The 11,554-nt window shown below is 45.1% G+C and overlaps 1 protein-coding gene and 1 non-coding gene across 2 annotated transcripts in view; both read right to left on the bottom strand.

Moving 5' to 3' along the window:
- Positions 1 to 511: 511 nt before the first annotated feature.
- Positions 512 to 584, bottom strand: Trnag-ccc (transfer RNA glycine (anticodon CCC)). The gene has a single exon. It is a non-coding gene; the product is annotated as a tRNA-Gly (tRNA).
- Positions 585 to 4,574: 3,990 nt separating this feature from the next.
- Snx30 (sorting nexin family member 30) overlaps positions 4,575 to 11,554 on the bottom strand; it is a 112,926-nt gene continuing 105,946 nt past the window's right edge. Inside the window, exon 9 of the mRNA XM_026391166.2 lies at positions 4,575 to 10,466. Within this exon, the coding sequence (XP_026246951.2) occupies positions 10,407 to 10,466 (60 nt within the window). The 3' untranslated portion in view covers positions 4,575 to 10,406. The remainder of the gene's footprint in view (positions 10,467 to 11,554) is intronic.

Below are 11,554 nucleotides of genomic sequence, written 5' to 3'. Positions count from 1 at the left end.
AAGCAGAAGTATGAAGGGAAAGGGGATATGAGAAGAACCATTTTATTCTGAATTACTTTTTATTGTCCATTTTACTTACATATATAAATGCAGATTTATCCAAATAAACTCAACATTCATAGTATGAGTACATGAATCATCCTCTCCCCGATCAGACTCCCCCTATAACTCTAGGGCTATGGCATTCTTTTTCAGGGTAGGGGGACTGGGGGATTGAACCCTGGGGTACTTAACTAATGAGCCACATCCCAAGCTCTTTTTCTTTGCTTGGGGCCTCACTAAGATGATGAAGTTGGCCTTGATCCTCCTGCCTCAGCCTCCTGAGTTGCTGGGATTATAGGTGTATGCCACCCTGAATGCTAGTGATGGCATTCTTTATTGTTCTTTCCCAATCTACATGACAGTAGAGCGTATTTTAACATACTGTACATACATGGAGTATAACTTATCCTAATTAGGATCCAATTCTTGTGGTTGTACATAATAGTTATGACATTCTTTTTTCCTTTTTTGGTGATGCTGGGAATTGAACCCAGGGCCTCGTGCATGGGAGGTAAGCACTCTACCAACTGAGCTATATCCCCAGCCCCAGTGATGACATTCTTAAACTGCAATGAAACCCAAGAGTTAGAGGATGCACTCAAATGTCAGGGCATTTGGGCTTAGAGAGTTTGTATCTCTAACACTCTTGCAGGGAACGAACAAACCTTTATAGCACATCTACTCAGGTCCTGACAGCATGCTAGGTGCAGAGATACAGTTGAGAACAAGGTGTGACTCTTCCTGCCCAAACACAGCCTACTGTCCAGCAGGTGGAGGGGACAGAAGAGCAAGCGGCGATGTTTCCAAAAACAAATGTCGGGGCTGGGAATGTGGCTCAAGCGGTAGCGCGCTCGCCTGGCATGCGTGCGGCCCGGGTTCGATCCTCAGCACCACATACCAACAAAGATGTTGTGTCTGCCAATAACTAAAAAATAAATATTAAAAAAAAAATGTGGGAGAGGCATTTAATAAAAGCTTTTTTTAAAAAAAAAAAAACAAAAACAAAAACAAATGTCAACAGAGGAGAGCATATAACCCACATCTGGGAGAAGACAGGGCTTTCCAAGAATCACATCTATGATAAGACAGGAAGGGTAAGTAGTTGCCAGGGCCAGATGTTGAGGGACATTCCAGGTATTTGCCTAAGATATAGGAATTCAATGTGAAAGGAGCAAAAATGGAGGATGGGACAGAGAGATGAGATTGGAGCAGTGAGGAGGGACAGCAGAGATGACGTCCAAAAGGTTTGTGAGAGTAATGGGGATAGCGGTTGAGCATTCATAGAATGCTTACACTCCAGAAGCTCTGTGGGAAGAGCAGCACAAAACAGATGTGCAAAAAAGAGATGGGAGGCCCTGCCGTGATCCAGGTGAGAGTGGCCGTGGGCTGGCACCCTGGACAAGCAGCAAGGGGTGCGGGAAGAGCAATGGGGCGTGGAGAAAGATAGTGAGCTAGAGGTCAACCAGAGTTGGTGGATGGTGGACTGCAGAGGGTGAGGCAAGAATTCAACTTCAGCGCTTGGGCCATGCAGGCGGAGGGCTCCTCACCGAGATAGCAACAGGAGTGAGGCTGATGCGACGAGTCAAGGCCATGCTCATTCCTCTTGACTCCTGCCTCCCACCTGGGTCCCTGACCCAGAAGGTATGAAGGGAAAGGGAATATGAGAAGAACCATTTTATTCTGAATTACTTTTATTTGTCCATTTTACTTACATATATAAATGCAGATTTATCCAAATAAAATCAACATTCATAGTTTGAGTGCATGAATCATCCTCTCCCCGGTCAGATTCCCCCTCTAACTCTAGGGCTATGGCATTCTTTTTCAGAGTAGGGGGACTGGGGGATTGAACCCTGGGGTACTTAACTAATGAGCCACATCCCAAGCTCTTTTTCATTGTAGCAGTGAGGAGGGACAGCACCCCGAAGGAATCCAATCATTAGCTTCTCCATTCCTGCTCTCAAAGAACTTGCTTTTAAGGGCCAGGGAATTTCCTTATTTGCCGACGTTGACCCTGCTCTCAGCTTGTGGTTGAGAAGCCTGAATTCGACTCTCAAGGCCCCGATCTTGGCTCCTCTTCAACCCTACCTGCCACCAGAGTAGCAGTTTCAAACCTTCTCACCTGTCCCCAGTGACCTTCCTACTAGATGCTCTAACCCAGGGGTTCTTGGACCAGTGGCATCAGCATCCCCTGGGAACTTGTTAGAAGCGCCAACTGGGGGTCCCCCCTCAAATCCAACTCTAGGAATGGGGCCAACAGCTGACGTTTCTGTAAGCTGCCAAATTCTTGAACCACCACTCCAACCTACAGAGCTGACTCCTCTAAGAACTTTTCTTCAGTCTTCCTCCTCCTTCTTTCCTCCTCTTCTCCCTGCTTCCTTAATTCTTGAGTCCCTGTCCTTGATCCTCTCCTCAGATAACCGGGTCAACTCCCATGGACTCCAGAACTCTTATTTTCAACAGCTGCGTCAACATCTCCACCTCCGGATACATCCAAAACTAATTATTCTTATCCCACTCCGCCACCTCACGCCTACTATATCTTTTATTTGTTCTCTCCCAATTGATTTCAGGTAAGAGCATCACCTTCAGCTCCCAGCCTGGAAGTTTCCAAATCACCTGATCCGTTTGCTCACCACAGAAATCTCTTAAATCCAGCTGCTCTTTTCCTCCTCCATCTCTTTATCACTTCCTGCCATGGCTTTTGCAATCTAGTCCTATCTGTTTCCCAGGCCTTCAGCATCCTATCTCAATGTCTTCTTGAAAAGAAAGAAAAAAGGTCTACTTAAAAACAGAAAGGTTGTTATCCTTAATATTTAAGTTGGCCATATTTACACAACAGGAAGAGTCTTCAAAAGGAGTGCCCACTGTACACTTAGGGGCTTTGAATGCATTACAGCCAGTCCCTCCAACAACCCTACTAGGAAGGCTTGACTTCTTTTCAAAGATCATAATCCTGAAGGTTCAGAGAGATGTGACTTGCCTAAGTCTCACAGTTAGTAAATAGAAAGACTGAGATTGGATCCCAAATCTCCCTCTTATCCCATCTTGCTGTCTCATTTTGTACAACTGTTGTCTTCGATTAATGATGTCTACTCTCAGGCAATTCAGCACCATTGTCAAGTCCATTTCCAAAGCACTGCCACTGTCACATAGACACTGTTACATAAACAAGTGCTGGCCCCTCCCCTGATCCAGGCAATGGCAAGGCCCTGCTGAGGGGGATGGCGCAAGGCGTCCATCCTCTGGAGGAGCGCAGTAGGTTTCTGGGAATGGGCTGGTTTGGTTTTGTAATCCTTTAATAAGTATGATTGCGACTTCTCATATGACCATTAAGTATTAAGGAAAAAAATATGACTTTCCCAATTAATGCAACTACTTCTAAAGAATAAATCTGTTTGCTCTAAATGCAGTGATTCAGCTGTGGAATGTAAATTGTTAACGTTTAATGAAAAACCCCCTATAGGAAAAACAGTCAAGGAAGCTTTTGAGAAATTAAATTAAAATCTAGAGAAGAATAATTAATATTAAGAAGACAGATTAGTGCTTAGGACTGGGCAACTTGTTCCTGTGCACAATGGTTTGGTGCTCTTACTCTTTTGTTTGACTAGATTAGTAGCCTCTCTTTTCAAGTCAACCACTTGCCATAACCGTGGCACCGGTTCTAGTCAGTAAGTCAAGAAAGAATAGTCAAGGTATAGGCCAATGGTCTGGGACATTTCTAACTCTTAATAAAAGGTAACTAAGCAGAAACAGCTCAAAGCAAAACAGGAACTGAAAGTAAAAATGCTTGCTTATGCATAAGCCAAGATACATTCTTCTTATCTAACTGTAGCTACGTAATATTTTGTTTCTTTGAATAATGATTCCTGTTTTGTAACCACAAAGTACTGAGAGCCTGCCAAAATGAAAAGTGTATATGATTAACTTCACAAGATTGGGATTCAGCATCTTTACTTTTGTGTCTGTGTTGTTTCTCTACCCCCTTTTGTCAACTCCTCACCATCCATTCATCTCCTGAGACCCCCTGTCAGAGCTGGACTCTGACAAACAAGCACTCTTGCCTCTGAGCAAGACACTCTAACACTGATGAAACTCTTCAAAAACTTCCTAGCAAGCAAAATGTCAGGAAGTGACTAGCCCTGGCCAAGAATATAATGTGCTTTGCCAGGGGATGGTGCAGGAAGAGATCTCTCCTGTAAAGCCTGGGCTAGCTGTCAGCTACCTGTCAATCACCATGGTCACTATACTAGGTAATTTCTTCATCTCCCCAAATTAGCATCAATTTGTAAGATGTAGGAGAGGGTAAACTGAGTTTGGATCAATAAAGAACTAGAGAATAAAAATAGTTCAATTACATAGCTATATTTTTTTCTTGTTGCTCTGTATATTTGATTCTTATAGGCAAATTATGTTGTTCAGAAAATAAGAAAACAAAAGAGGTAGCAATCATATTGTCCAGTCCTACAATGGTACAAAAGATAACAGGAGTCAAGGTAAAGAAAGCATCTTTTATAGATTTATTGGTCCATTACTTTAAGTTAATTGAGGTAAAGAAACTTTGTTTGAATTTACAAGCTAATAGTTTATCAAGCAATACAAATTCTTTATTTACCTCAAAATGTAAAATACTAATTCCATAGTAAACAACAACAAACAGATCTTTTAATACACAGATAACATGAAAAAAAGTGGGCAAAAAACTTCGTGCCAGCATCAAAAATTCAACAAAAACAACTCCCCTCCCCCATTCCATAATCTCTGGGTGACAAGAAAAAAAGGTGACATTCTTTCTAACATTTGGTAGCTTAATGAAATAAAGACTTCTGGTCTGTAAATAAACTGCTTTCTCATCTACACACACTCTTCTTGAGCACTTTTTATATTCACAGCTTTTGTTTTGGCTTAATGGCAGCATGAAGAGAAGACGACACATTTACACAGAGGACTTCATCAACACCTCAGAAGGAGTTTTCTTTTTCTCTTAAACATAAAGAATAATTTCTAAAATTAAAAAAAAACACAGTCCATAATTTGGAAATGTCCTAAGTAAAATTTTAATCTCTTCTTAACAGTTAAAATACAAGTTAGAAAGTTTGCTGGCAGTTGATTTCGTGGGAGTATATCAGGGGTAGGTCACCTCTCAATGCATCCCAACTCACAGAGATGGGATAGGCGCACAGGCTCAGGGGTGTCCGGTGGACAATGCTGACCATTCAGAGATGCTGGTTTGTTCCCCGACGAAGGCCCAGGCGACATGATACAGATTTATGATACGGATTCACATTCTGGTCTGCAATCTGTTTCTCCCCCTCCCCACTTCTACACAGAGGAATACGTGATTCCCTTTCCTCCTCCTAGTACCATTTCTGAAAGAAAGATTGATCTACGACCGTGAACAAACCTGTCCAGTAGGAATGTGGACAGGTAGGTGTTGGCTGCTCTGGCCCAGCCTAGAAAGAGCCCAGAATCATTTGGTGGTGGGGGGCGGGAACAGCCCTCTTGGGGGAGGCACATACACAACACTCTTCATCTCTGGTTTAATAACAAAAGCTCTGCTGAAGTGGACTCAACAGAATATGTTTTTGGCATTTCAACCGGTGGAGATTTTCCATCCAAAACATGCCCCTCTGAGATCCTCACACTACCTTCAAAAGCTGTTCTGCAGAATCAGGGTAAGCCTTCAATATTGTCATAATCTATAGAGTTCTCTGGATCTGTGATTTGTCAAAACTGATACTGTAACCTCTATAATCAAAAGTATGCCAAAAGGCACTGAATTAATATTTCACACTTTAAAACAACAAGAGGTGGTGTGGTCCCTGGGAGTCCTTGCATTATTAAAAACATCATTTGGCAATATCTATGCTTACTTCTCTCCTCCCCAAAGCCCACCTCATTCTGACCCTCACTTTCGGGCTTTTTTCTTTAAGAGGACTGAGGACTGACTATGTTAGATCTCTAGTATTTAAGCTGAACGGCTGACTATATATCTAAAACTTTCTATCCAGAATCTTAAAAACACTAGTGGAAGAATAAGGCATATTAGGTCTTGAAAAATTCTCAAAAGTAGAATTAGGCTTTTAACAGTCTTGTGGCATTATTTTTAAATTCTGGATTTGTTGATTTTTCAAGTGCTAAATACACAGAATGTTTATATGAAACAAATATCTTATTGGTTTATTAAAAGTTATTGTTTTTCATAGCACTTATTCACAGACTAGCAGGACAAACTACCTGGATAACATTTTTCTGCCACATAGTTAAGGGTTGGACAGTCATGCCCAGGACACACTTCAAACTCAAAATGATTAAGAGAGCAGTCCACCCCCCTAGAACACAGCCCCACTCCACCTTTTTTTTTTTCCTTTAATGCAGACAGCTCCTGCACACTCTGATATGTGCAAGTTGGGGATACTTAAAACAAAAACCTACAGAGTAGGGTGGTGAAAAATTTGATTCCTAGATTATTAAACAAGGAAGAGGAGAGCAATTCCAACACACCCTGGTCCGTCTGTAAGTCTGGCCTAGGAGAGGATGTTTTCCTCAAATGTACTAGTAAATGCCACCTGTCATCTGGATTGAAAAGACACCTCATCGATGATAGGGCGCGTCCAATCTGCTGTCATCTTGAGGGCTTTTGAAAGGGAGAAGGCAAACCCAAATTCCAATATCCTCCCATAAACGAGGATGGCCAGAGCGATGTCACCCCAGCCAGATGATTAACTTACTCAGTTGCTACAAGACCTTAAAGTAGGTGTCTGGGAAGGTGAGGTCCCAGGAAATGTGCCCTGCCCTGACCACAGGCAGCTGAGCTTCTGGGAGGAATCGCCCTGTAGGGTCTCTAGCAATGGCAACTAGCCAGTTCCAGCCCACCCCAACGCCCAAACAGCTGAGGCCCACACAGCCCAGAGGTTGTTCTCGACTGTGTTCTCCCTCCCCAATCGCCAGCTCCGGATCCAGGGGAGAGACAGTCTCATCAAAACAGAGCCAGTACCTTTGGCTTCAACACTATCAACGGCAGGACTGAGCCACACACTCCTGGTGTCCCTTGGGCTCTCTTCCTAAGAGAGACATCTCCCTTGCAACTGCCAGGGGCCATCATGCCCACCTCTGAGTTGGAACTTCCTGTTGGTCCCTCGATAAAGGCGACCATTCTGTTCCCCTTGCGGGGGGGCAACCCAGAGAACACCCCCGACCAAGATCCAGAGCACACTCTGGGGGTGCTGAAATTTGGCATGAAAACAGACATCTTACATTCACCACGATCCCCAGAGCCAGGCAGTTTGTTATTTCAACTAGAGAGAGGTGTCTGGTGAGACACCAAACCCATCATCTCCCCGATCACACTAAAAGTTTGCCAGCCATCATTGGTAAAGCCTTATCGAAGGACGAAACCCAACCCAAACTAGGTTGGGTCGTGTGTTCCCTCCTCATTTCAGAGCAGTGGCTCCTTGCTCTGAGCAGAGGCTCAGAATCTTCTTATGGACCCCCACACTGACGAGCAAAGGCAATGTCCTCAGTGTCAACACCACAACTGCTTTCTGCTTGACATCATTTGCATCTCTAAAATCTGCTCTGGCTTCTAGGAATTCTCTCTTCTGCCTTCATCCCGGGACTTTTAACCTGGGTGAAGGAAACTCTTCTCTTTTCAGGACCTGGACAGTTGCGTGGGGCAACTTTTCATTGTTCCTCAACACATGTCTGTCCATCTGCCCCAGGTAAAGGGCACCCTTAAGCAAGAATCTCATGGATGACAAATATGAGAGGAGTCGGTGATCTCAGCACTGCAGCTCTGTGAATTCAAGGAGGGTGGGGTACTGGGGCCTCTCTGAGGCAGTCTTTGGCACAGAAGTCTCCCAGTTCTGCTTCTCATAGTGAATCTCCATTTTGCTTGATCAAGACAAACAGACCAGTGCTTGGGACTGCTGAGCTTCAGGGGCAAGAGGGAGCCATGGAGTCGGGAGGGCTGGAGAGCCTCCTTCGCTCTTTTCCCTCTTCCTTCTGGGCAGAGTTCCTCACCTTGTCAGATGCCAGTCTGAAGTCAGGGACAAACGTGACTTCCAAGCAAGTCTAACACACAGGTTTTCCTGACTCTGCTACCAACGGCATGCCTGGAGGAAGGAGGTCGCAATGCTGCAGCTCTTCCTGGTGTCTCAAAGCATAGAGCACCACATGGGGCCCAGACAAAGCACAAGAAAAAGTCCCAAGGAGCCCGAACCCCGCAGAGCCAGACCTCTGCCTTCCAGAGACAGACTGTGGATCCCCCTCCCATGTCTCCCAGCAAGGAGACCGATGCGTGTTTTTTGAGGGACAGCCTTCCTTCCCAAGTAACCATTATACAGGAATGACTCTGGAATTTGGCAACTAGCAGGTTCTCGGATTCTGGTTTCCCTGTAGCTCTTTCCATGGTTCTTTCCAAACATCTGTTACCTTCGACATTTTTAAAGCACACATTCCGCGAAGCAAAGATTCACATGTTCCAAAAATGAATATTCACTGCTGGGTCAGGCTGGTGTCTTCTGCCAAATATCAATAGAGGGCTGTCAACGATTAGATGCACACCCCAATCCTACCAGCGCACCCTCAGGCTGGACCAGGACATCCACACCCACACCAACTGGATGGTTCAAGAGGTAGAATGAAATGCTGAGTCACTGGAGATGGGGATAGAGGGACTGTTCTTGCCCTTCCGCTTCCGTGAATCATTTCTATTTGTACCAAACTGAAAATTCACATCAAAAGGTTTTAGAATGGCACAGATGGAGCTTAGCAAGTACCGATGGATGTAAAAATTATCATATCAAATTTGACTTTGTCAAACATGATGGAACAGCCAAACACCCCTCTGCTGTCCGATTGCTGCTCCAACAGTATTCCAGCTGTGGCTGACCCCAAGTCAACTCTGATGTCAGAGTGGAATAAAGTGACTTCAATATGCAGCACGTTGACCGGCATTTGCAGGTTAACTTGCATATGAAGCAGAGTCCCGACTGCTTCATTTAAAACAACGAACTGCTGTCTGTCTGAGGCTTAGATTTATAGGTTTATAAGCATAAGCCACAAGTGAAAGAACAATCACATAACTCATGTAGCTTCTTTTCAGGAGGGGGGAAAACGTGAGTTTGAAGAGAGATCCTTTTGGACTGTTGGTTTTGTGGTGATTTGAAAAGTAAACCTGGTAACAGTTCGAAACGAAGACTAAACACAACCAGCTGTACCCAGGAATTGGGCTGCAAATTGAGACTTCAGTTTAGCTAGAAGCAGAGAGCGCGCTGTCATGCCTGTCACCTTTGAGGCCCCTGCTGGTACTGACTTTTCTTCCTGACTAGGAAATCCTAAGGGTTAAAGCACTTTATGTAGAACATTCACACTGAGTTTACCAACTTCAACTGTGTCAAGACAATACAACATACTCGCCCCCCTCACCACAAGATTGCCCAAACGTCCAGTGGACACGTAGGAAACATTAAGCTCAGCATTTTTGGTGAGGTAAAGGCAAACTGCACAAAGCAGACATCACCGGTGGGGCTCGGGATATGCCCACCAATCTCAACAATGGGGGAACTACTCTGACTGCAAACGAGAGGTCTAATCCTGACTGCTGACAATTAACAGGCCAAAGAAAAACATTGAAGGCCTTCACAGAGAAAAATGCACCTTTCTTCATTTTACATGAAAGTTTCTAGTCTATTGCCTTCTGATATCAGAAGCAAGATCAGGGAGCATCCCCCAGTTTACCAAGGCATCGCATAAGGACAAGGCTTGCTCACTCAAGCATGGATGCATGTGGACACAGACTTTACAACACGTGTTACTCATCACAAACAGGCAGCAGGCCACACTCACAGATACAGGCCACCGTAAATTAAGGACTTTCTGTGGAGGTGCCAACACCTCCTTCTAGGCAAGTCAACACCCACAGAGGTCAACTGCAGAGCCGCTGGGCTCACAGCAAGCCAGAGGCCTCTTCTTAGTGCCTCCTCCATGACCTTGAAAAGCAAGACCCGTGTCCCCTCCTGCAACAAGCAACTCGGCTGTCTCAAAAGAGGAAGCTGTCACGAGAGTCACAGCCTGAGAGTCACAGCCTCAGGCGTGGGCTGCCGTGAAGCTCAGTTTCAAGTCTTCGTAGTGACATGGAGGTATGCTTCTTTTGCTGAGAGATGATGACAGCCATACCGACTCCACCAATGAATAAATACAAATCAAAAACAACTGTGGGGTGAAGGGGGCGAGAGAAATACACAAACAAGAGGTGCTTCTGCGTTGTTTCCCCAATGCCACCTCTCCAGCACTGCAGGGACATTCCAGTACAGGGTGTCAAGTCCTGTGTAGGTAGAAGAGTCTCTGTTCCAAGGAGCAATCTACTTGGTCTCTTGTTTCTCCTGCAGCAGTGGAATAATTGACTCCCACGCCATGAGGCACTGAAACGACAACATTCACAGAGGATCAGCAATGGGTTTCAGATTTCAGGGTCAGTTTCTTAATTCTGGTCTCATTGACCCTTTCATTGACAATCCTGCTGGGTCACTTTTGTCTAATGACACCTGTGTGTATTATCCATAACGACTGTCAACAGGGGAGGTGACAGGTGTTTGTTTGGAATGTGTCATCCCCATCTCTAAGGAAGACGGCAGTGTCCCTCCAAGGCTTACATGCATTCAACATGGTGCCTGAAGCTCAGACCCAGTGAGTGGAAATGGAGTCACTGGAAGAAAACCTTTCCCTTGAAAAAGCAAAACGGAGACCAGGAGGAAGCCCTTGATGAGGCCTAGGTTCTCCGTATGGATGGCGACAGTGTTCCAGGTATGTGGGGCTTGCACAAGCACAGAATTATAACTGGAATGGACCAGTCACCTGAGGCAGAGTGGGTGGACAATCTACTCTTCTCCACCAAACTCAGATTTGCTTGTTGGGGCCACTCTTGGATCTTCCAAAAGAGGCATGGGAGGAGGAGACCCAACGATGCAGTTATATTCTGTCCAGACACTGCTACACGTTTACACTCCTTATCACAACAACTCTGTGAGGTGGAATTATTATCTATTACATGCACACCTACTCTGCAGACGAGGAAAATGAATCTTGGGTTAAATCACTGGCCCAAGACACACTGCTTTTAAGCGAGACAGTGCTCATGACTCACGATTCTAACACAAAAGTAAACGGATGCCCTTTCCACTGCATCCATCTCTTCATCCCAGATCCTGAGTCAGGCCAAGAACTTAGGAGAGTCTGGCTCTAGCGTCTGAGTGCAGCTGCTTAACAGAAATAATTCTCCCTTTCAGCAGTCTCCTGCATGAAGGGAAGGACGGCTCCACAGCCCTGGGCCTTTCTTAGAAGCAGCCCAGGGTAACCTCTGTGCCAGGTCATCTAGGGAGGAGCTCTGGGGAGATGGGAGGAGGAGGAGACACATCAGGTCAAGCTGGATTAAATGGGAGTGGTGAAACTGGTCCTGGACGCCCTCCTTGGTACTCTGAGGTTAGAGAAGCCAGACTTAGAAGCCTGACCC

This window comes from Urocitellus parryii, chromosome 4 (assembly GCF_045843805.1).
Source record: "Urocitellus parryii isolate mUroPar1 chromosome 4, mUroPar1.hap1, whole genome shotgun sequence".
NCBI lineage: Eukaryota > Metazoa > Chordata > Mammalia > Rodentia > Sciuridae > Urocitellus > Urocitellus parryii.
This window is presented reverse-complemented; position numbering and strand designations above follow the sequence as displayed.